At 37.4% G+C, this 25,802-nt stretch overlaps 1 protein-coding gene across 1 annotated transcript; it reads left to right on the forward strand.

Annotated features, from left to right (window-relative positions):
* The first annotated feature begins 24,679 nt into the window (after positions 1 to 24,679).
* On the forward strand, positions 24,680 to 25,741 carry LOC149264772 (uncharacterized). Its single transcript, XM_089400773.1, has one exon. The coding sequence runs from the start codon at positions 24,680 to 24,682 to the stop codon at positions 25,739 to 25,741; it is 1,062 nt and encodes a 353-aa protein (XP_089256899.1).
* Positions 25,742 to 25,802: the final 61 nt, after the last annotated feature.

Genomic DNA, 25,802 nt, shown 5'->3' on the forward strand with positions numbered 1-25,802 from the left:
ACATCCACTTTTGGCTTCTTGTTTAGAGTTTTACTTTTATTTCCATTTATGACCCCCTTTATGGGTTCATTTTACTAATTTCAATTACATAGTGAAATATATTATAGTTTCTAAATATCATTTTGCTGTAGGATTTAATGCATGGTTAGATGAACATAAAACCCTCTCAGTTTATCCCGGAAACCTAGGACAGACTGATTAAGAGAAAGGTTGTTCTAAGGCTCGGGATTCTTAGTAGATCAATGTGTAGAGTATAGATTAAGAAAAAGAGAAGGAATTCCTGTGAGTCCTCGCATGCAGGTCTTGTTGGAGTTTTTAGTGTAGCTGGGAAGCGCTCCTAGCTAGCTCCAAAGCTTGGTCCTACACATAAGAGAGAGAACAAAGAAACCTTCACAACATAATATCTTGATAATCGAAACTATCATAAACATATAAATATTACTGAATAAATAAATATAAACCAAAATCCCATACATTCATTAGTTAAATAGAATAATTAAATAACGAATAGAAGCATATGGAAGGAAGAACAACTGATCTACATTAATAAAGGAGTTGGAGGAAAGTTACAACCATCAGATGCATTTGCAACAACACCTCCTCCAACTCCTAGCTCCAAAACTCTCCCTCTCAAGATATATCTCAGTGTGACAATACAAGAATTCCCATCCTTTTCTCAATGGCCAAGCCTCCAATATATAGAAAAGTCAAGGCTATGAAGATTTCCCAAATTCCTCATTAGTTCAATTTGGGAAAAATATTTTGGGTGAATAATTTTTCCTCATACAAAAATGGCTTTTTCCACTTTTTAGATGTTTTTGTGCTTAGGAAAAAGATTCCCAATGCTTTATGGCTCTTTCCCGCTTTTGTATGATTTTCTTTTTTAGGAAAAAGCTAAAGATGAGGATAAAGAGATCACATTCCACCATACGAGTTTCCGAAAGTGAACAAGAGTGTCAAATTCTAGTTAACTCGAGCTTTTTTCCTCGTCACTGAGTGAGAAATCTGGTAACAAAAGTTAGATGAAGGGGACAAGTTGTTATAGACTAGGATAAAATGGTCCTCGTGGTACATAACCTGTATTATAGTCTTATATATTCTAGGAGAAAGGGGTATTTCAACCAAAAACATAGTATTCTCCTCCAAGATGATGAGGAGGTATTTTCATGTATAACACATTTAAGAAGATATCACAATTCAAATTGATAACTTAATATGTGTAAACATGTAGGAATTTACAGGGTAAGTTCCTTAGACATAACACCGAAGGGCATTGCTCACAAACATATCACAAATCAATACACCAGTATTTTTGACGTGGTTAAAACCCTCAAAGAGGGAAACAGTCCACGGCTTGAGCCAACGTGGCCACTTCAGGAAATTTATTAATAAAAGAATGAAAATTTACATAAGCTTCTCTCATGAACGGTCACCTTACAAATGACCCTCCATTCACCTTAAATAGATATCATGGACCAATCAAGTGTTAAGCCATGGATCAAGTGTCGATAATACCGAGGAGAGAATGAACCATCAGATCACTTCATGTCTAGAACATATCATGACCATCGGATTGTAAGTTACAAAAGTACATAGTAAAGAAACACACTTTACCTAACTCTATACTAGACCAAGTTATATGTTGGGTCCCTATAATACTAGTGATTACCCCATTACTATTGTAGTTGTATCCATTATTAATATTGTTGTGCCCCTATTGTCCCCATATTGTTATTATTGTGCCCCATAGAATCCCTCTATTGTTATTTTTGTGGCTTTATATTATTATTGTTAGGTCGGCTGGGTTATATTGTACTCCTTAGACTCCTATATATAGAAAGGAGGTTTTGTCATTTGAATCATCCAAGAATTGTTCATTTATGTAATGTAAATGATGTTGCCCCCTCGAAGAGGCTGAATTCTAAGGCGTTGATCTATTTTTTCTATCTTTTTGTGAGCTGGTTTCATAACATTTGGTATCAGAGCTTTGGATTTTAGGTTTCGCTGCTCCAAACAGGGCATTGTGGAATTTTCACTATAACTTTTTTTCCACAACGTTTCAGAAGCTAAAAAAAAACCCCATTTGAGAAGACATCGCGTTGAATCTCGGCTCCGAATTGCAGAGCTTTTCGCACTATATTTGCGGAGATATGATCTGAGGAAGTTGGTCTTTTTGTAGACTCCTGAATTACATTCCAAACAGGTGACCTGGGGAAAATCGTCATAAGTTTCTCTCTGAGCATCGGATTGAAATTTCGTAAGAAGGTACAAAAAAAGGATGGACTGTAGTTTCTTGTATATTTTTTCAGAGCCAAAGGTAGAAACAGTGACTTGTGGCACATCGTACACGTTCGCTCTACTGAACTAGTCTATAATTAAGTCACTGTGGGAGATTTCACATAACTCTTCCTTGGAGAATCCAATTTGGATCAAACTGGTGGCATTGGAAAGAGGACACAGAGGGCTATTACAGGTTGCAATTTCAGAATTGGATGATCGGAAAGTACAGAGATACATCAGAGGCAATATCGAGCTCCTACGAAGTGAAAAAAGGTGTGTAGATTTTTTTAAATTTTTTCTTAAGCTTGGTTTGAAAAAATTATTTTGAAGGAATTCAAAGGGCATAGTAGAGAATTATTATCGGTAACTGATGCCCCGAAGAAAGAAAATGAAAACACCTAATAAGCAACCTGAAATCTCTAGCATGACTCATGAAGAAGAGGAAGAAATACTACATGATATATCAAAATTACAAGACCAAGTGCAACAAATGTCACTCTCACAAAAGCTAACAGAAGCTAAGATAAATGGCGTGGAATCTAAGATAAAGGGAATGGAAGCTAAGATGAATGGCCAAGAAGCTAAGATGGATTATTTGAAGATAGATTTGAAGAAAGATTTCAAGACAGACATGGCAGATTTGAAGACAAATTTGAAGACAGACATGGCAGATTTGAAGACAGATTTGACAAATTTTCTACAATAAATACTTACTAATGGTGAAAAGGTAGTAAAGGAAACTCATGATGCAAACAAAAGAAATGTTAATCATGATTTCATAGACTCTAATGTGGGATCTAAGACCCACCATATTCCAAAAATCGATATGAGGAAGTTTGATGGCAAGGATCCCGCAACATGGATATTACAGATGGAGCAATTTTTCGATCTCAATAATGTGCAAAAACACACAAAAGGTACGTATTGCAACTTTATATTTGGAACCAAATCAGTTTTTATGGTATCAATGGCTTTTCTCTCGTAAACAAATTATCACTTGGGCAATTTTTACAGAAGAATTGACAGCACATTATGAGGATACAAAAAGCAACACTTTTTTTAGCCAATTGATAAGTCTCAAACAAAAGGGTTCAATAATGGAGCACATTGAGGAGTTCCAAAAATTGAACATAAGGGTAAAAAATATTCCAGAGGAGCATAGGATTGATGTGTTCATAGGGACTTTAAAGGATAATATCCAACATGATGTTCGCCTTTGGGAACCTGATTCATTAGAGAAGGCATTCAGGTTAGCAAGAAAAATGGAAAGCAAAATTATGGCAACCAGGAAGCATACCACTCACAACTATAAAGATGGAAGTGTTGTTGGCCCTAGTCTTCCACAACCTATAAGGTTGACACCACAACAATTGGAAGAAAAAAGAGCAAAAGGGCTTTGTTACAGTTGTGATAGCAAATACACTAAAGGTCATAAGTGTGTTGAGAAGTTCTACATAGATTGTGAAGAGGAAGAAGAAAAAGAGCAAGAAAGGTCAAAAGAAGAGGATATACTCCAGGAACAAAGCCTAGATAAAGAAGAAATGAATCCGACCATATCTTGTAATGCATTGGTTGGAATTACCACTCCTCAAACCATCAAGATAGAAGGACAAATCAAGAAGAAAAAGGTAATAGTGTTGATTGATTCAGGAAGTACCCACAATTTTATTCATTGTAAGGTAGCAAAAGAATTGAATTGCTTCTTATATCCAGCACCAGAGTGTCAAGTGATGGTTGCAAATGGAGGAACAATAAATTTCTCTGGAAAGTGCCATAATATCAAGCTATCCATGGGAGAATATGTATTGACTAGCCCAATGCTTTCCATTCCAATGGGAGGTGCTGATGTTGTACTAGGAGTCCAATGGCTACAATCCTTGGGTACAATAGCTTTTAATTTTCAAGAACTTTTCATGAAATTTTATGTGGAAGGAAAGGAAGTTGAATTAAGGGGTATTGCAGGGAAACCAGGAAAGATAATCAGCTCTAATGGTATGACAAAGCTTCTAAAAAAGGAACAAAGAGGTGTAATTGCACAATTATGTTCGCTAGATGTTTCCACATTGGAATCATCTATTTCTCCAGATCTCCAAAAAGTCTTGGACAATCATTCCAAGGTATTTGAGACTCCCAAAGGTCTCCCACCTATTCGTGATCATGATCATGCTATTCATCTGATTCCAGGAAGTGTTCCTCCAAACATCAGGCCGTACAGATATCCCTATGCCCAAAAGAGTGAAATTGAACGTATGGTTGCAGAAATGCTAGAGGCTGGTATAATTCAACCGATTCAAAGTTCTTTCTCTACTCCAGTAGTATTGGTGCACAAGAAGGATGGATCATGGCGCATGTGTCCGGATTATAGGGAGCTCAACAAGCTCACTATTAAAGATAAGTTTCCCATTCCTGTCATTGATGAATTACTGGATGAATTGCATGGATCAATTTACTTCACCAAGTTGGATCTTTGTTCAGGATATCATCAAATCAGAATGAAGACTGAAGACATTCCGAAAATAGCATTTAGAACTCATGAGGGTCATTATGAATTTTGGTCATGCCTTTTGGCCTTACCAATGCACCTTCAACATTTCAAGGTTTGATGAATTCCATTTTCAAACCATTCCTTAGAAAATTTGTGTTAGTATTTTTTGATGATATACTAATCTACAGCAAGTCTTGGAAGGATCATGTTGAACATGTTGACAGGGTGCTACAACTATTGGAGGAGAAACAATTATATGCAAAAAGATCCAAATGTTTCTTTGGAGTAGAAGAGGTGGAATATCTGGGTCATATTGTATCTCATGAAGGAGTTAAGGTAGACCCTAGCAAAATTAAAGCCATTAAGGAATGGAAAATCCCCACATCCATAAAGCATCTGCGAGGATTTCTCGGGTTGACAGGGTATTATCGCAAGTTTGTTAAGAATTATGGGAGAATAGCAGCACCTCTAACAACATTATTGAAGAAAGATGCATTTTCATGGACTCCAAAAGCAACAAAGGCCTTCGAACATCTTAAAGAGGCAATGTGCCAAGCACCGGTCTTAGCTACACCGGACTTCACAAAAACCTTTATTGTGGAATGTGATGCTTCAGGAAATGGAATTGGTGTTGTTTTAATGCAAGATGAAAGACCCATTGCTTTTGAAAGTCGTCCAATCAAGGGAAAGTTTTTACACAAAGCTATTTATGAGAAGGAAATGTTGGCAATACTCCATGCACTTAAGAAATGGTGACCCTACCTAATGGGAAGACACTTCAAGGTAAAAATGGATCATGATAGCCTTAAATACTTTTTAGAACAAAGATTATCCTTTGAAGAGCAACAAAAGTGGGTCACAAAGATGTTGGGTTATGACTTTGAAATCATCTACAAAAAAGGGAAGCAAAATGTGGTGGCAGATGCACTCTCAAGAAAGGATGAGGATGTGGAAGCATTGTTGTGCGCCATTTCTATTATCCAACCAGATTGGATAAACGAAGCAAGGGAGGAATGGAAGAATGATGAAGAAGTGTGGGCACTTATTCGAAAGTTACAACAAGATTCCAGTACGACTGATACATTTAGCTGGAAAAATGATTCGTTATGGTACAAAGATCGCTTATACCTATGTAAGAATTCCCAACTAAAACAAAAGATTCTTATGGAATTGCACACTTCTCCCTTAGGAGGGCACTCAGGATTTTTAAAAACTTACCACAGGGTTAAGAAGGAATTTTTTTTGGAATGGCCTTAAATCAGATATTCAAAGTTTGTGGCGGAATGTTTGGTTTGCCAACAAAATAAAGTTGAAACAATTAAGACACCGGGTCTATTACAACCTTTATCCATTCCAAGCCAACGTTGGGAGGAGGTTTCAATGGATTTTATCACAGGTTTACCCAAGTCTGAGGGAAAGAGTGTCATCATGGTGGTAGTTGACAGACTTACCAAGTATGCACACTTTTGTGCATTATCACATCCATTTAAAGCCAGTACAGTTTCTACTGCATTTATGGAAACAATTCAAAAGCTACATGGAAACCCAAAGATTATTGTAAGTGACAGAGATCCCATTTTCACTGGAAATTTTTGGACAGAATTATTTTCTTGTCTTGGTACTCAGTTAGCTCATAGCTCATCTTATCATCCTCAATCTGATGGGTAAACTGAGATAGTAAACAAATGTTTGGAAGGATATCTTCGTTGCTTTGTATCTGATAAACAAACACAATGGGTCAAATGGTTGCCTCTGGCTGAATGGTGGTATAACACTTCCTTCCATACAACAACAAAAATGACCCCATTTATGGCACTTTATGGATATCAGCCACCATCCATCACATCATATTTAAGAGAAAATTCTAAGGTTCAAGCAGTGGAACATCACATCGAACATCAACAACAAGTCCTCCAACTCTTAAAGGATAACCTCGTGTTGGCACAGAATAGAATGAAACAACAGGCAGATCAACATCGCAGCGAAAGAAGTTTTGATGTAGGTGATTGGGTATTCCTACGGCTACAACCATATAAGCAAATGTCCCTCAAGCAAGCTAAGAAGGATAATAAATTATCACCAAAGTATTATGGTCCGTACAAGGTGTTGCAAAAGATTGGTACTATGGCATACAAATTGGAGCTTCCTGCAGCTTCTCGATTGCACCCAGTTTTCCATGTTTCATGTTTAAAGAAGGTTATAGGTGACAAGCTCCCAGTTCAAACAATATTTCCAGAACTTGACGAGGAAGGAAAAATTATATTGGAACCGGAAGCAATCACAGAAACAAGAACTCGACAGCTACGAAATCGATCAATTTCGGAGTATCTTATCAAGTGGAAGAACTTATCCGCTGAAGATTCCACATGGGAGGATGAGAATTTTATACAGAAGCATCCAGAACTACTCAAGCGTTGAGGACAACACTTTTTTGAAGGAGAGGGGCATGTTGGGTCCCTATAATACTAGTGATTACCCCATTACTATTGTAGTTGTATCCATTATTAATATTGTTGTGCCCCTATTGTCCCCATATTGTTATTACTGTGCCCCATAGAATCCCTCTATTGTTATTTTTGTGGCTTTATATTATTATTGTTAGGTTGGCTGGGTTATATTGTACTCCTTAGACTCCTATATATAGAAAGGAGGTTTTGTCATTTGAATCATCCAAGAATTGTTCATTTATGTAATGTAAAGGAGGTTTCCCCCTCGAAGAGGTTGAATTCTAAGGCGTTGATCTATTTTTTCTATCTTTTTGTGAGCTGGTTTCATAAAATTATACTTAACTATTTCCTATGTGTCGGAATATCATAACATCCCCCCCTAAGAACAACTTGGGCTAGGATTGAAGGATGTACAAATATGACACAATAGGAGAAGGAAGGATGAATTAGAGCCTATCCCCCCTTAGTGACAACTTCCTAAACTCCAACCAAAAATCGAAGTTTAATAAACTTTGCCTCTGTGAGAGCCTTTGTAAAGATGTCTGCAACTTGATCATTGGTTGAACAATATTGAACTTCAAGAACATGGTCATGAATGAGCTTTTTGATGAAGTGCATGTGTAGTTCAATGTGTTTGTTGCACTGATGTTGGACTGGATCTTTGCATAGTTGAATGGAACTTTGATTATCACACCAAAGTGTAGTCGGATGCTACTGCTGAAAGCCAAACTCTGACAGGATCTGACGAAGCCATAGGGCTTCCTTACTAGCTTCTATGGCGCCACGATACTCTGCCTCTGTTGAAGAAAGAGAAATGGCACTTTGTTTCTTTCAATCCCATGTAATAGGTCTAGAACCAAGATTGAATATATAACCTGTAGTAGACTTCTGATCATCAGGGTCACCAGCCCAATCAGAATTAGTGAAACCAACCAATAGAGGAGATGCTTCTGCACTGTAATGAATCCCAAACTGAACTATACCTCGAACATAACGAAGTATTCTTTTAGCTGATTTCCAATGAATTTCATGTGGGTTTTGCATAAACCGAGCAATAAAGCAAATAACAAAGGAAAGGTCAGGACAAGTATCGGTCAAATACAAAAGTCTTCCTACAAGCTAACGGTGTAAGGTAGCATCAACTTCAGGGGAAGTACAAGTGACTGAAAGTTTGGCTCCAGACTGAAAGGGAGAAGGGGTTGGCTTACAATCTTCCATGTGAAAGTGGCGTAGAAGATCACAGGCATACTTGGACTAGGAAAGGGAAATACCTTCCTTGGATTGTAAGACTTGAAGACCAAGAAAATAATGCAAGTGTCCTAAGTTTGTCGTTTCAAATTTCTTTTTAAGGTTGGACTTCGCATGGTTTATAAGGTTGGGATCACTACCAGTAAGGATAAGATCATCAACATAAAGAATAAGAATGATAAGAGACTTACCCAATTTCTTGGTGTAGACACTATTATCAGAATGACACCTAGAAATGCCAGTATCTAAAAGAAAGCTATCCATTTTGGCATACCAAGCCCAAGGGGCTTTCTTGAGACCATAAAGGGATGTCTTAAGCTGACATACAAGGCTAGAGTCTGTTTGTATAAGGCGAGTAGGTTGTTCCATATAGATTTCTTCATGTAAGTCCCCATGCAAGAAGGCATATTTAACATCCATCTGATGGACTTCCCATTTGAAAGAGGCAGCAAGGGAAAGAACAAGGTGGATAGAGTTCATTTTGGAAACTGGGGAGAAGGTTTCAGTATAGTCGATGCCTTCAACTTGTGAAAAACCCTTAGCAACAAGACGAGCTTTATGTTTAATAACTTTTCCATCTTGTCCAAACTTGGTTCTATAAACCCATTTGCATCTAACAAGTCTCCGTCCCTTTGGAAGAGGAACAAGGTCCCATGTATCATTTGCTAACAATGAATGATATTCTTCATTCATAAGTGCGTCCCAATCTGGATGGCCTGAAGCTTCTACAAAGGTGTCAGGATCACAATTCCTTGAAGCTTGAGCCAGTAAAGAAGAGGCTCTATTGAACTGAGAATGCGTATGTTGTTGATCTGTAAGATCACCTGCAAGAGCACCTGCTGCATCCCGAGTAGCATAGACCCATTTTGGAAGCTAAGGATCTGAAGGAGGATCCTGAGAAGGTGGGGGAGGATTGTCATCCTTACTATCATCATCTGTAGAAGAAATATTTCAGAAGAAGAAGGGGTAAAGAGAGGTGGCACATCCGCCAAACTAGGCTTGTCGGCCGATATATTTTCAGCAAACTTTACATCTCTTCTAATGATAACATTTTTGGACTTAAGTGGAATAAGTCTATATCTTTTGACATCTTTAGAATATTGTCTAGAAATCTTCGGCAAAATCACATAATCAACCTTTTGTCGACGCGTTTCGAACCAACCAGTGTGGTTCATCGTCAGGACAAGTTGAAGAACCAATCTGGCTTAATCGAGCTAAGCCAGATTAGTTCTTCAACTTGTCCTGACGATGAACCACACTGGTTGGTTCGAAACGCGTCGACAAAAGGTTGATTATGTGATTTTGTCGAAGATTTCTAGACAATGTTATGGATCACAGAAGTCTAAATTCCTTAATCTTTAGAATATCCAACAAAAATACATTTTTCACTCGTAGGTTCTAAAGCTTTAAGTTTCTCATCTGGAATATGGGCCCATGCTTCACTTCCAAAAACATGAAAGTGGCTTACATCTGATTTAATTGAGCTCCATTCTTCTTTTGGGGTGATATTCTTTAAAACTTTAGTAGGAGTGTGATTTACTATGTAATTTGCACAATTAATTGCTTCTGCCAAAAAATTAAGACTAAGTCCTTTATATTGAAGCATACAATTAGCCATTTCCTTTAAGGTGTGATTCTTCCTTTCAGCTACACCATTTTGTTGTGGAGTATATGGAACAGTATGTTGTATTTGAATTCCATGCTCAGTGCAAAAGTTGATGAATTTGTTGTTAACATATTCTCTGCCATGATCAGATCTTAGCTTAAGAATTTGATGTCCAGATTGTTTCTCAACAAAGGCCTTAAAGTCCAAGAACATGTTAAATACATCACTCTTGAGTTTTAAGAAGTATACCCAAGTGCATCTAGAGAAATCATCAAAGAAAGTTAAGAAATACTTGTAGCTGGAGAATGAAACAACTGGAAGTGGACCACATAAATCGTTATGCACAAGCTGTAAAGTGGTTGAGGCGTGCCAAGAGGCATGTTTTTCAAAACTATCTCAATGATGTTTTCCGAGTACACATCCGGAACAAACACCATCTCTACAAGATACCATAGGAAGACCTATCACCATATTTTCTTTACATAGATTTTGAAGGGAGCAATAGTTTAAGTGACCAAATCACTCATGCCAAAGTTTTCTCAGTTCATCATTATCAGCAACAAATACCAAGGGAAGAGTTGATGACCCAAAGTTGTTAAACTTATACAACCTTGTAGAATCATCAGCAATGCCAGTAGATAAAATTTGTTTAGGATCTCTTAGGTCCTTAATTACAATATCGTGAGGTGAAAATTCAACAATTTTACCTTCACCTAAATGAGTTATCTGATATACAAATAGAAGGTTGTATGATAAGGTTGGAACACATAATACATCATTAAATTAACCATTGCCTAGATGAATAATTCCAGTCCCTACAACACTAAGAGATCTATCATCACCAGCATATATATTTTTGGCGTTACAATCATTTCAAGAAGAAAACATGGCTTTGTTTTTTACCATGTGATAAGAAGCTCCAGAATCAATGAGCCACTCATGAGAATGAGAAGAAAAGACACATTTAGTGCATAACCAGACCGATATGCTTGACAACCACATGCAGAAAGTGTTATTCCTGAAGATGAAGTTGAAGTTGAAGAGTGCTCCAAATGGATGTTATGCTTCTTCATTGCTACTTCGAGGGCTTCCATCTTATTAAATCATTTGGATTCTAAGTGGCCATCTCGATTACAAAAGTGGCAATGTCTATCAGTATTCTTCCCTTTGTTTTTATTTGCCTTATCATTTTGTTGAAATTATTTTTCATTTTTAGACTAAAATTGCTTAGGACCCTTGTTTGGTTTAGGACCATTCTTTTTAGGATATTTCTTCTTAGGATTCTTTGAATTTGGTTTCTACTGGGCAGCTAAGGCTTTCTTAGAAGAGTTTCCAAGATTAAGAAGACTAAGATGTAAGAGTTTTTCTTGTTCTCTTATTAAAGAATCACAAAAGGCATCAAAAGAGGGGGACTTGTAGTCTCGTCCTTGATAAATAAATGCTTCTCTAGTAGAATGGAAGGTGGAAACAAACACAAAGTAGGCTGGTTCCAACTTAGTAAGAATGGAATAAATAATGCTACCATATTCTTTCTTAACCTTAACACCTTCCAAGAGAAGTCTAAGGTTCTTGAACTTGGAAAAAAAATGTTCAATGGAAGAAAAATTATTTGGGTCCAATGTAAGCAACTCATTTTCAAGTTGATAGCTCTAATTTCATTTTTAATTCCAAAAACTTTGGTGAGTTGTTTCATTACTTCATTAGGGGTATCAAGTTCTGCAATATGGAATCTAAGGTCTGGAGAAATAGACATCCCTATCAACCCACGTGCTTGATCTTGCCTATTTTCCCATTTGGCTGCCTTATTTTCATCTTTAGGTTTAGTTTCTTGGCCTGAGGCTATTCTGTAAAGACCTTTACTTCTAAGTAAATCAACAATGTAGGACCACCATTGGAAGTAGTTGGTGTTGTCAAGAATAACTTGGCATGAACTTTCCATTTTAACAGAAACTGAAGCTGAAGATGCTGAAACTAAGTGTTCCAATGGAAATATCTCGAAAAATTAGGCCGATTAAAAAAAACGGCTTCCGGATGAAGAAGTTATGGCTTTTTGAAGAAACGTTGTTGAAGATGCCAACGAAGTGCGTGAATGTGCGAAAGTGAATGATAATGTTATATTTAAAAAAAATCCCCCCCATTTCCAAACTTAATCTAATTAGCTCACTTTTTAAAAAAAAATATGTGACCCACTTTTATAAATAAGTGAAAGTCACTTTTACAATGGTACTTTATGAGCTACTCACTAAATTGTAACTTAAATAAAAGATAAAGAGACTTTAAAATTATAAGTGACTCACTTTTTATAATGGGTGAGAACACTTTTACATAAAGTAACTTTAAAACATAAGTTATATGTGCTTTTTGAAAAAGTAACTCAACAAAAAGAAGGACTTGAACCCAAGACCTCTATTCCCATAAAGTAACTTTGGACCAAGTGAGCTAGTTTAAAAGGTAAGTAATTATTGGAAAAGAAGAAGGGGTTTTTTTTTAAGTCATTGAAGCTTTTGGGTGCGTGCTTACTTCAAAAAACTCTTTTTTCCTACAAAACAAAAAACCACACAACCCAACACGGACATACAAAACAAACCAAACCTTATGGCTTGAAGTTAGCTTTTGTCGAAAACTAAATATTTTCCTCAATATTTCTAATTTTCCGAGATCACACTAAGGCGCGGTGGAAAAGAGCATATGCATGAGAAAAATTCTTCCTTTCTATTTCTAATTTGCCCAGATTTCATAGAGTCACGGGACAAAGAGCACACACAGAAATGAAAGGTATAGATCTGGTAATAAAAAAGCAGAGAGCTAAATAAACCGAAATAAACAGAGAGATGAATAACTAAAACTGCAAATAAAGAGTGTATACCTCCAGATCTTAAAAATGACGTAGCTAGGGCTACTGGAAACCTTTTTGTGTAAAACGAAATGGGTTCCTTACTGGAACAGATGCTCCTAACACATAGAGCAGTCGTCCCAGCTCGAAAGCAATGAGAAATAGTAGATCTAGGAAACGACGGTCAGATGCAGTTGTATCGGCTTCGGATTTGGATCACCAACAGATGCGTCCCTCAAATAGCTCTGATACCATGCAGGAATTTACAGGGTAAGTTCCTCAAACATAACACCAAAGGACACTGCTCACAAACATATCACAAATCAATACTCCAGTATTCTTGACATGGTTAAAACCCTCAAAGAGGGAAACAGTCCATGGCCTGAGCCAACATGGCCACTTCAGACAATTTATTAATAAAAGAATGAAAATTTACATAAGCTTCTCTCATGAACGGTCACCCTACAAATGACCCTCCATGCTCATTAAATAGAGAACATGGACCAATCAGGTGTTAAGCCACGGATCAAGTTTCGTTAATACCGAGGAGATAATGAACCGTTGGATCACTTCATGTCTAGAACATATCGTGACCGTAAGATTGTAAGTTACAAACATATCGTGACCGTAAGATTGTAAGTTACAAAAGTACATTGTAAAGAAACACACTTTACCAAACTCTATACTAGACCAAGTTATACTTAACTATTTCCTATGTGTCGGAATATCCTAACAAAACAAATTTAAGGGTAATAGACAACATTCATCAAAAAGATAGCAGTATCCTCATATATAACAATTCTCCATCAAAAAATCATTGACAATTTTCAATATACATATATGACTACTAAATCAACACTTATCACAGATATCATTATTCCAAGGTAAATTCACAACATTACATCCAAAAATAGTAATAGCATCATACATAATGATTCTCCATCAAAAAGCACTGATAGTTTTCAACACATATATAAAGTAACAAGATAATACTAATAATATCCTCATCATCTTTAATCAAATCAACTAAGATTCAAATGTGTGATTATCAGATCAAAATCTTTTGTGAACACCATTATTCTAAGGTAAATTCACAACATCCATCAAAAGATAGTAATATAATAATTCTCCATCAAAATAATGTTGATAATTTTCAATATATACATAAAATAACAAGATAAAAATGATAATATCATCATCATATTTAATCAAATCAACTAAAAGTCAATGTATGATTACCAAATAAAAATGTTTCATAGATATCATTATTCTAAGGTAAATTCACAACATTCATAAAAAAAATAGGAATCTCATCATACACTAATTCTTCATAAAAAAAATGTAAACAATTTTCAACATATCCATAAGGTAACAAGATAGTACCGATAGTATCATCATCATTATTTGAATCAACTAAAATTCAAATGTATGATTACCATATTAAGACATCCAAATTAAATATAAAAAATAATGCATGGCTAGCTAGCACCAAGAAAATCATAGTCAAGATCATCCTCATGATCATTTCCATGATCATCATCTTGATCATCCTAGTAATATCATCCACATAATCATCACCAATGCCATCGCCATCCTCATCATCATAGTCTGTATCATCATCTTCGTGGTCATTACCTGTACCATTCTAGAAAAAAAATCATTATTACATGTTAGTACTAATTCTATAGCACAATGCATATTTTTATTACAATGCTAACCATAAAATGAGGTAGGGCATAATAACATTTAATAATACTAAAAAATAAAATGAAAATATGGTTTAAGATATATTGGAGATCTAACTAAGACTACACTTGTAATTCACATTAAGTAGTAGAAGCATTTTCTAATGCATACGAAGTAGGTACCCATTTGTTCTTCATATTATATTGTGAATGTTTCTTATCATGTCCATGCCCGATTGGTAAATTAAGAGTTACTGGAAGCTTTATTTCAAATTACAATTGTAATTTAGATTAGAAATAGAAAAAATTTAACAAAAAAAATTGTCGCATGAAAAAGTAAATTATTTTTAATGAAAAATAAGTCACATACAATATGAATGTCACATGAAATATTGAGTTTTTTTTAATGCATGTACTTTTCTCTATGATAAAATAGATCGTAATTTTCATTCAATAATAAATGCTCACAAATAATTACTTCATTTTATCATTATCACACTTAATCCATTATACCTAGTGATGAAAATGATTCCATTCAAATTTCTTTGAACTCCCTAAATATAATGTAAATGAGAAAACTCCATGACCATGACCATGATCGCAACCCCCTCCCTTGCCTCGTCCACCATCAGAGACAATGAACTTGGAGTTATGACCATGATAACAACTCCTCCCTTGCATCATGTCCACCATCAGAGGCACTGAACTTGGAATTAAGAGTACTCATGTTTTATTTGCTCTAATTAATCTCCAAGGAATCAAAACTTGATCAATATATCAAGGACTCTATCAAGGAATAGATATATCAAAGGCGAAGCTCAATAGCCTTTGCCAAAAGGGTGTGAAATAACAATTATCTATGTTTTATGAAATAACTCGAGTGAGTGGAATGAATGGTGGGAAACACTTACTAGGGAAAGGAAGATTTTTGGTCCGTCCTTATTTCTATTATTATTTTTGCTTCTTAGAATGGAGGGAAGTGTTTAAAAAAATTCTAAAATTTATTTTAAATTAAAAGATAAAATTATTTGCTTATGTTTTAGTTTTTTTTTTAAATATATATTTATTTTTAGTATTTTTTTATTCTCTAAAAAAATATATTTATTGTTTGGTATTTTTTTATAACAATGTTTTGTTTTGTTTATAAAAATGGATTTTAAACATTCCATTCATGCTAAATTTGTGATTTTATGATAAAGTTTAAATTATATATTAAAAAGTAACTTAATGCCATGTGTTGTGTCGCTAGGATGGGTATTATACATCTCTTCATTGCTAAGTTATAGAATGTGCTTGGGTTTTCTTAATGCAATAAAATTAATTATACTCTTCATTATATCTTCAGATGTTCAACTTGCACCTAATAAAACAATAAAGTTGAAATAGGTTTGCCTTTTTCCTTTGTAGATCTTTGTCCGCATTAATCTTGGTCTTAATGAATTAATTGTATTATGGTGGCCTTGAGTGGCCACTCCCATTAGTTGTGTGCTTTTTAGTTTTCTGTTAGTGACATTTCGTAGGCTTGATAACCTGTTATTTAATTTATGAAAATGTGTTATTGTCCATATTATTGTTAAATATTAATATTAAATATCTTGTTTTTTTACCATGGTTTAGCAAAAAAGTTCCCAAAAGGTTTATAGATTGTATTTTATAATGTAATGATTCATTGCTTGAAGAAATTGTTTTGGATAATTTTTTTAAAGATTCAATGATTGATGAAATTGTTATGGATATTTTTTTTAGTATATTAACTTGTATGTGATAAAGTCAAAAGTCACCTCTTTTTGAGATTTTCATTGGTCAATTTCCCTTAAGGCCATCAAGTTCACCATTCGGTCCCAGGTTAAGGAAATATAGGAGTCATGAAGTGGCATTGTCCAAGCACTTAAATCTTGAAACATGTTTTTTTTTAGTCACATTATACTTCCTTTCTGTGTAAATTCTCCATGAAAATAGTCTCATGGAACATGAGGGGCCTCAATAGTAAAGGAAAACAAACACTCCTAAAAGAAAAATGGTACGTACGCAAAGCACCCTCAATAATGTTGATATAAGAAACAAAAATATTAAGTGAGGTTCTACCTCATATAATTAGCCAATGGGGGAGGAATTTTCAAGTAGTAGTGATTGATGCTTAGAGATACATGGGTGGAATGGTTATTATTTGGAATGATTAGGACATCAAGGTTACGAATATGTTTGCCTATTTTCGTATTATGACAATATAATTTTAGTTAATTGACATCGAGGACTACTACCATGTATCCAATGTCTATGACTCCAATATCACAAATGGAAAACCTCTATTTATCAATTCTATTTCCAACACAAGTAATTTATACTCCCCATCTCCATGGATTATTGGGAGTGACTTCAATATTATCAAGTGTCTAGAGGAAAAGAAAGGATGAATCACAATGTTTACCCAAAGATTTTGTAAGCTATACCATCAAAGCCCTAAAGTAGTCTCCATTAAAGTTCTCAAGCAATGAGTCTCCAACCCACACATGTGGATCAACGAGATGTAATGCATGTGTATGTGGTGACTAACTTAATACATTGTTCTAATAACTCCACAAACTTAAGTATTTCACTCCGTCACATAAATTGACCATAGTGTGACATAAGTAAACCAAGAGTAGACATGAAACCTTTAGGCAACAAACATTCCCTAGATTCTCAATTATGTGCTTAAATGATGAAGTGAAAATGCAAGGGGAAAAGATGACTTCATGATTTAACCATCACAAACATGTGATCAAGTGTGACTAGGAGTGTATATATTCATATGTTTTCGAAAGAGGGAGTGAATATGTGAGTCACCATTCATTGGGCCTCATTTTTATTTCTTTCACTTTTTATATATATAGGACTTGGGGAATAAGTTTTCATAAGTTTGGCACAACTCATAGATATGACATTGATATGAATTTTCACTTCAACCTTAGAGTTTAGACTTAGATAAATCATTATAGTGTATCCTTAATGATTTTGGCTTTCACTTTTTTATTTTCTTTCATCACAAATGAAAAAAGGGGAAATATTTTGCCACAGATCTAGGAATGATTAATCATAAAAGTGTCATGCGATGAAAACAAATTAATGATGTTATTCTCTATGAAAATGGTGGGTATTCTTGAGAATAACTTATGCTTGTGGAGGTCTCCTCTCTGGTTGAGAGGGATTGAGGGTGGACACCATATTATCCATGTGTCATGTACTATGGCCAGGACTAACATTCGTAAGCCTAGTAAAGACACCAGTAGGGAGAATGGTGGATTGGACAAACATGTGGGACAAATATTCTTTGAGAATTTGTACTTTGACTAGGACTAACTGCCATAAGTCAAGTACATTAATCCAAGATAAGAATATTCATGAGGATTGACATTTCCTACTGTCAAATATTATGATAGTGGATTACGAAATGATCATTTGAGGACATACCTGGTGAACATCCTGGTGGGGTAAGTGCCTAGAGAAGCAGTGGTGTCCAAATTTATGCCTCCCAACATTGTGCTCTGATCTAATGGAGAGGTAGAACTTGTTAGTCAAGGCCTTGCCATTTTGAAAATGTTGGCTATGATGATGTAAATCATTGTTGATTCTTATCAATCCAAATCCCTTCTTATATGAATATTTCAACTTGAAAGTACTTTTTTGTCTCATTATGAGTACCTCCCTAGTTTAGAGGGAGTGTCATCATATTCATTATCGTCACCATAACCACCATCATCGTCATCATTTCATTATCATAATAATCACCATTCATGTCGTCATCATCATCATCATCATCATCATCATTATGGACATTATCATCAATTTTTCATAATTATAGGTTTCGTAAGAAATATCATCAACCCAAAAAATGTTACGAGTGCTCGAAAAGGGTTTTTAGGACACATGATATATGCAAGAGAAATAACAACTTTATTTTTGAGAGATGATCGATGATCATCATCATCACTACCATTATCATCATCATTATAATTTTCATCATCCCCATCATCATAATTAATGTAATTTCTATCATCATTGTTGTCATCTTCGTCATGAACATCATAATCATCATTCATGCCATTATTGTTGTTGATGATGACCAAGATGAAAATAATGATAATGATGATCAGATGATGATGACTTGGAAGACGATGCCAAAGATAATGATTATGATTATGACCATGAAAACATTTAAAAATTGGGAAGATTTGCCAAGGTCATCAGCATCGTCCTCATCATTGTAATTGTAACCCCCATCATATTTATCATCATTGTCATTATCATAATAATCACAATTCATGTCATCATCATCATCGTCATAATTATTGACATTGTCATCAGTTGTTCATAATTGTCAATGTCATAAGAAATATCATCAATGTAAAAAATATGATGAGTGTTGGAAAAGGAATGAAAAAGTGAACAAAAAAATGGGGGCAACAATAGATGTAAAATTGGATGAAGAGTGGACACGACATAATAGATGCAAAACAAGACAAAAAAATTGACACAAAATTGGGTGAAAAAGTAGATACAATAGTTGATGCAAACTTGGACACAAAATATGATGCAAACATGGATGAAAATGTGGAAGAAAACATGGATGCAATAGTAGGCATAAAACTTAACATGAATTGTGGTGAAAAAAATGTGGATACAACAATGAACGCAAAAAAGGACACAAACTTGGATGCAAAAAGGGATGTAAACATGGACCAAACATGGGTGCAATAGTGGACACAAAAATAGATGCAAAATTGGACGCATCAAAAGTGGATGTAAAAGTATATGCAAAATGGGATGCAAAAAACATAAACAATATTTGATGCGAACTTGGACACAAAATAAGATGAAAATGTGGATGCAAAAGTGGAATAAAATGTGGGTTGAAACAATAGGCACAAGATATGGCACAAATTGTGGCACAAAAAAATTGGATGAGAAAGTGGATGTAATAACAGACACAAAAAACAATGCAAACTTAGATGCAAGACAAGATGTAATAAGGGACATAAAAGTGGATGTAAACATGGGTACAATAGGAGAAACAAAATTGGATGCAAAATATGGGTGCAATGGAAGTATATGCAAAATAAGATACAAAATGAGACGCAAAACCCAACACAAAAGTGGATGCAAAAATAGATGCAATATTTGATGCAAAAGAGGATGCAAATATGGATGAAAAATTGGAAGCAAACATGGGTACAACAGTAAGAAAAAAACATGGCACAAACAACAAAAGTGGATGTAATGATAGATGAAAAAAAGAATCAAATGAAGATGCAAAAAGGGATGCAAAAGTGGGGGTAAACATGGGTGCAACAATGGATGCAAAATAGGATGCAAAAGTTGATGCAACAAAATTTGATGCAAAAGTAGATGCAATATGAGACACAAAACCTGATGCAAATCTTGACACAAAAGTGGATACAAAAAGGGATGCAAAAATACATGTAAAAGTCAATGAAAATTAGATGTATATTAGGATGCAATCATGGATGCAAATTTAGAAGAAAAAATGGGTGTAAAGGGAGGTGCCAAACTAGGTGCAAATTACGGCACAAGAAAATTGGATGCAATAGTGGATGCAATAACATATGAAAAAGAGGATGTAAATATGGATGCAAAACAAGAGGTAAAAGTGGATGCAAAAAAGGTAGATGCAAAACTAGACACAAACCTTGATGTAAAACTTGGTGCAAAGGGGATGCAAAAAATGATTTAGAAAATGATGCAAAAGAGGATGCAAGAGATGATGCAAAAGTTGATGCAAGTGTAGGTGCAAAAAGTGGATGCGATACAGGATGCAAAAGTTGGTGAAACGAAATTAGGTGTCAAACTTGATGCAAAACATGGTGCAAAGGATGGCACAAAACTTGGCATAAAACCTGGCATAAAACCTGGTGTAAAATCTGGTTTAAAACCTATTACAATACCTTGTGCTAAACTTGGTGCAAAACTTGGTGCAATCTTTGCATCAAGTTTTGCACCATATTTGATAAATGGACACAAATAGTACCCAAAATGGGCTCTATATGAAAAAAGGAAGCAAAAAGGGACGCTAATCACAGGGTTTTGTTGTAGTGTCAAGATGTGTGAAAACAAGTGAAAGCGACACATGCAAGAATGAAGGCAAGCAAAAGTGACACTTGCAAAAGATAGAGCAAGTGAACATGACACATGTAAGAGTAAAAGAAAGCAAAAGTTACACTTGCAAAAGTGAAAGAGGTGGTTGAGAAACTCACTTAGAATATGAGGCATTTTCAACCATGGTTGAGAGAATGCTTTGTATACTCCATCAATACAAAAATCTCAAAAGTGAAAGATAAATGTGAATATGAGCTCTCGACTATACTCTTTAAAAGGGAGCAGACATGCAATGAAGGTTAGGATTGACATGGGTTCTTAGTGCATGTTTGGAAGCTAGGAACCAAGAGTGAATGGAATGACCTGAAGAAACACTCTCATTGTCAACTAAGAGTGTGCAATCACTATATGCAGAAGATGACCTCATACTATCATTCTCCATAAGGATTGTGTAGTCTCAGTCTTTAGGAACTGTGCAAGAACTGTCCATAAGGAATCTGCAAGCACTATATTTGGGTACTACATAGTCATCATCTTTAGGGACTACACAACCACTACCATCAGGAACTATGCAATGACTACTCTGAAAGATTGTGCAATGCTTGACTCATTGACTATTGGGCTTGCTTAAAAGAAGTGTCCTTGTGAAGACTTCGTGAGTTGGGCATGTAAAATCAAGTAGTTCATCACTTATAATTATCATAGGAAGTCATGAACACTTGATCAACATTACCAAAACATGGCATGACTATAAGGAGGCTCCAAAACTTGGATGTAGGAAAAATTTTGGAGGGTGTTTTAGCGACAACAATTCCTTACGGAAGAAGTGAGTAAAATTTGAATGGACTCAAATATGCTAGGAAAAATTTGAAAGACTAAAATATTCGTTGACAATGGCACCCATATTAAAAATAGAAAACCCAAATAAATATTTTTTTGTGTGTACCGATGCATGCTTGGAAGGTCTAGGGGGAGTATTAATGTAAGGAGGACATGTGATAGCATATGAGTCTTGCAAATTAAAGGAGCATGAGAAAGACTATGAAATTTATGACTTAGAGTTAGAAATTTTTATACATGCCCTTAAAATGTGGAGCCACTATCTAATGGGTAAGAAATATACATTAATGATAGACCACATTAGTATGAAATATTTTTTCATCCAACCCGACATAAATGCCAGGAAAGCTAGGTGGATGGTGTTCTTAAGAGAATATGATTTTGACATAAAGCATATAAATGGAAAGAGAATAGGGTGGTTTATGCTTTAAGAAAGAATTCAATGTCATTGTGTGAGATAGGAGTGAGTAAAATCAAAACAATTTATTTTAACAAGTAAAAAGGGCAGCAATAAGTGATCAGAATTATAAAATGATTTATGAGAAATTGAGAAGTGAAACTACATAAGGAAGACAATTATAATAATAAAATAACAAATATGGATTGTTGTTATAAAAAAACAAACTTTACATTCCAAATGAGCATGAAATTTAACAATTACTTCTCGCTTAATACCACAATAAACCTTATGTAGCACACCCAGGATACCAAAAAATGATTTATGCACTTAAAAAGGAGTTTTATTGGCCTAAAATGACAAGGTAGGTGGCATTATTCCTGAAAATGTGTCAAGAATGGAAATTGGTGAAAGCATAACACTAGCATCCAACAGGGGATGGAGATTGAGAGATGGGGTCGGCTCTGCACCATAGGTTGAAACCCTACTGACAGGGGTTTACAGGCCGTCCCACGGCCCTGTAAGCCCCCTCTCCACCCATACCATCCCCCTGTACTCCATTTTCCGAGCCGGTCTTCTCTTTTCTCCCTCTCGACCCGCGGCTCCATATATTTTTTAACCCTTTCTCCCCCGTTTCTTTTTTTTACCCTAGTTTTTACCTGGAGGCACTCCTCGCATCGGGACGGCGCATCCAAAGCAGTCGACAGCACACGGAGTTGGTCGCTTTCAGTTAACATCCAGAGAGAGCGACCTGCGAACCTGCATATACACAACGGTCTCCCCGTGGTTGGTGCCGACGGTTACCAGGTCACGAGGCAGGCACTAGCAGGCGGTTACCATTTTTTCGAGGAGAGCTCTTGCAGCTGTCGACATGGACTCAGAGGAGGTGGATTATTCAGATTCCCCGCTGGCGGAATCCTCCATCTGGCGCTCCACATTCTCATCATCTGGGGGTCTGTACAGTGGGAATATGTCTGCTAGTTTCGAGCATCTCTCCCCTACTCCGATTGACCCGTCCATCCCCTCCTCCCTTTACCCTGGCGAGCCCTCCTCCTGGAACTCCTTTGTCGTACCCTCCCCGGCTTCTCTTGGCTTCCTTTCGGACTGTCTACAGTCCTCCCCGATAGGCATCGCTCCCCATATGCCGGAGATTCCCCCCCCCCACCCCCTTTCCCTGCAATCCCCTCGGAGATCCCTTCTCACCCGGTGGAAAACCCTCCCCTTCAAACCCTAACCCTCCCCCGGCCCATCCTGCACCCTCTGGCAGTTACCATGCTATTCCCCCCCTCCCTGAAGCCATCCCCGCCCCCGGGTCTAACCCGCTCCCCACCCCTCCTATCCCCCCCGGGCGGGCTCATAAGCTCCTGCAAACCAGGGCCGCATGTCCGCCCGTCCCTCTAAGAAACAACGCTGTTTTAAATCCATAGCTGAGGACGCCTTCCTGAGGCTGGAAGAGGATATCCAGTGGGGGGACACCATGGATCTGGCGGACTGTGTACTCGTGGGTCGGATTCGTGGCAGACACACCTCGGCGGATAAAATCAAGCAATGGGCCATAGAGATCTGGGGTCAATACCTAGCGGAGATCCCATCGGTACAGACGTTCGTGCGAGGATGGTTTGCACTCAGATTTGCTAGGGCGGACCACACGAGCTGGGTTCTTTCAACCTTTTGGCACTTTGAAAAAGCCTCGGTTCTGCTCAAACGGTGGACGCCCCTCTTCGATCCGGAGATGGAGCTGCTTGGCATTGGACCGGTCTGGGTCAGACTGCTGGGCTTGCCCCTTCAATACTAGTCCGACGATATATTCAGGAGAATTGGGAACGCGTTAGGCACCTTCATGGAAACGGACAAATCCTACATTTCAACGGGCGCGATGGCTTATGCAAGAATTCTAGTGCACATGGACACCAGAGGAGGAGTGCCGGAAAATATCACAATTCAGTGGAAATCTACCTCAAGGAAGCAGAAGCTTGATTGTGAGGGCATCCCCTATCGATGCAGAAGATGCCACCAGGTGGGGCATCTATACAAGGACTGCCCCCTTCTCCAGAAGACCCAGCAGGCAGCTACAGGCCAGGATTCGCCCATTATGGAAGGTCACCCAAACCCCCCTGTAGCAGTGGCACCAAGAGAGGACCACATCATAACATCCGACACGGTGGAAGCTCCTCCAGCACCTCGCAGCAAGAAGCCAGCATCAAATACGAATCGGCCGCCATCACCACCACTGACTCTTTCAAGAGCTGCAAAGGGAGCGGTCTTCTCTTCGGGTACGTCCTCTATATTGTCTGCCTCTGCATCTCTACTTGCATCTTTGAGTTTATCAGCCTCTGGCATTCCCCCTCCCATCAGGATCCCCCCTCCCTCATCCCCGTCTGCACTTGACCTGGTCAAGACGGTTTGCCCTCCTCACCCCTCTCCCCGTTCACAATATGTGTCCTGCCCCATCCCAAAGCCATCTGGCTTGCCCACCTCCTCCTCGTTTCCCTCTTTCCCCCCCCCTCATTTCCTTCGCCCTCCCCTTCGGTAAACTCTTCTCCGAGATACCCTACTCACTCAACCACCAAGCTGAAAGTATCGGACTCCATTGGGCTGTCGCTGGACAACCTTATCCTCTCTCCCAAGCAGGGTCGTGGTCGACCTTCCTCTATGTCAATAGCACAAAAACAAGCGGAGGATGAAGTCCTCCTGGGAAAACAGAACACTATTCAAAGGGCCCTTAGAGCGCAGGACACCCTCCCCCACCCCCCTCCATGAAAATTATGTCCTTCAACTGCAGAGGGTTGGCCAGCCCGGAAAAAAAATCGGCCCTGAAGCGCCTCTTACTATCAAATCCGGTGGACATAATCTTTTTACAAGAAACCTTATGCAATGCAGACTCTGTAACCTCCATTCTCGGTCTATGGCTGCCTGGATGGACTTTCCCAGCCATTGATGTATCAGGCCGTTCTGGAGGTATTGCGATTGGCTTTAAGAATAACTCCATTCTTCTAAAGAATATCTGGGGTGGAGGAGGTTTCTTGGGGGCAGACATATTCTCAAAAGAAATGGAGGAAAACTATAGAATCATCAATGTCTATGGTCCATGTATGAACAGAGAACTTTACTGGCAAAAGCTCTTCAACTCCCCTCTTCTCCAATCGGATAATATTATATTGGGTGGAGATTTAAATTTCTCTCTGGGTTTCTCTGAATCTTGGGGTCATCAGGCTCAAATTGATCCCCTCTCTGACTACTTTGGGCAACTGCTAGAGGATCACCACTGGATTGATCTCCCCTCAGCAAAAGTCCAATTCACATGGAAGAACAACCGAGCAGGGGATCAAAGCCTAGCCAGAAGGCTGGATCGATTCCTCATCAAGGAAGGGCTCTGCAACCTACACCCCAGATCTCGGCAGTGGGTGGGAAGTGGTGGGATCTCAGATCATCGTCCCATATTCCTGGAGATGGGGACTAGACAACAGACCCAAAAAGCCCCCTTCAAATTTAATTCCACTTGGCTCAGGGACCCCACTTACATCAAACTTATATCTGATTTCTGGAAAGCTCATCCGATCCCTGAGGACGTGGACTCGGCCACTGGCTTTTTCATGAACCTCTCTGAGATCAAAGGGATTTCAAGAGAATGGGCAAAAATGAAGAGAATACAGGATGATCAAACATTATCTCTGGTGGAACAAGCTATCGAGGCACTTGAATCTCACACAGATGGAACATATATAACCCCAGACCAGAAATCTCAGTATGAAGGCCTCATCAACAGGAGAACACAGGTTCTCAGAGACAGGGAGGACTCTTGGAGAATAAGGAGCAGAGCCATCTAGCTCAAGGAGGGGGATGAGAACACAAAGTTCTTCCATCGTTTCGCAAATGGTAGGAAGGCGA

This window comes from Pinus tabuliformis, chromosome 6 (assembly GCF_031772625.1).
Source record: "Pinus tabuliformis cultivar Carrire ecotype Pingquan chromosome 6, CPIR1, whole genome shotgun sequence".
NCBI lineage: Eukaryota > Viridiplantae > Streptophyta > Pinopsida > Pinales > Pinaceae > Pinus > Pinus tabuliformis.

Excerpts from the sequence above, each read along its gene's own strand:
- LOC149264772 (XM_089400773.1), top strand. The coding sequence starts at position 24,680 with ATGTCCTTCAACTGCAGAGGGTTGGCCAGCCCGGAAAAAAAATCGGCC.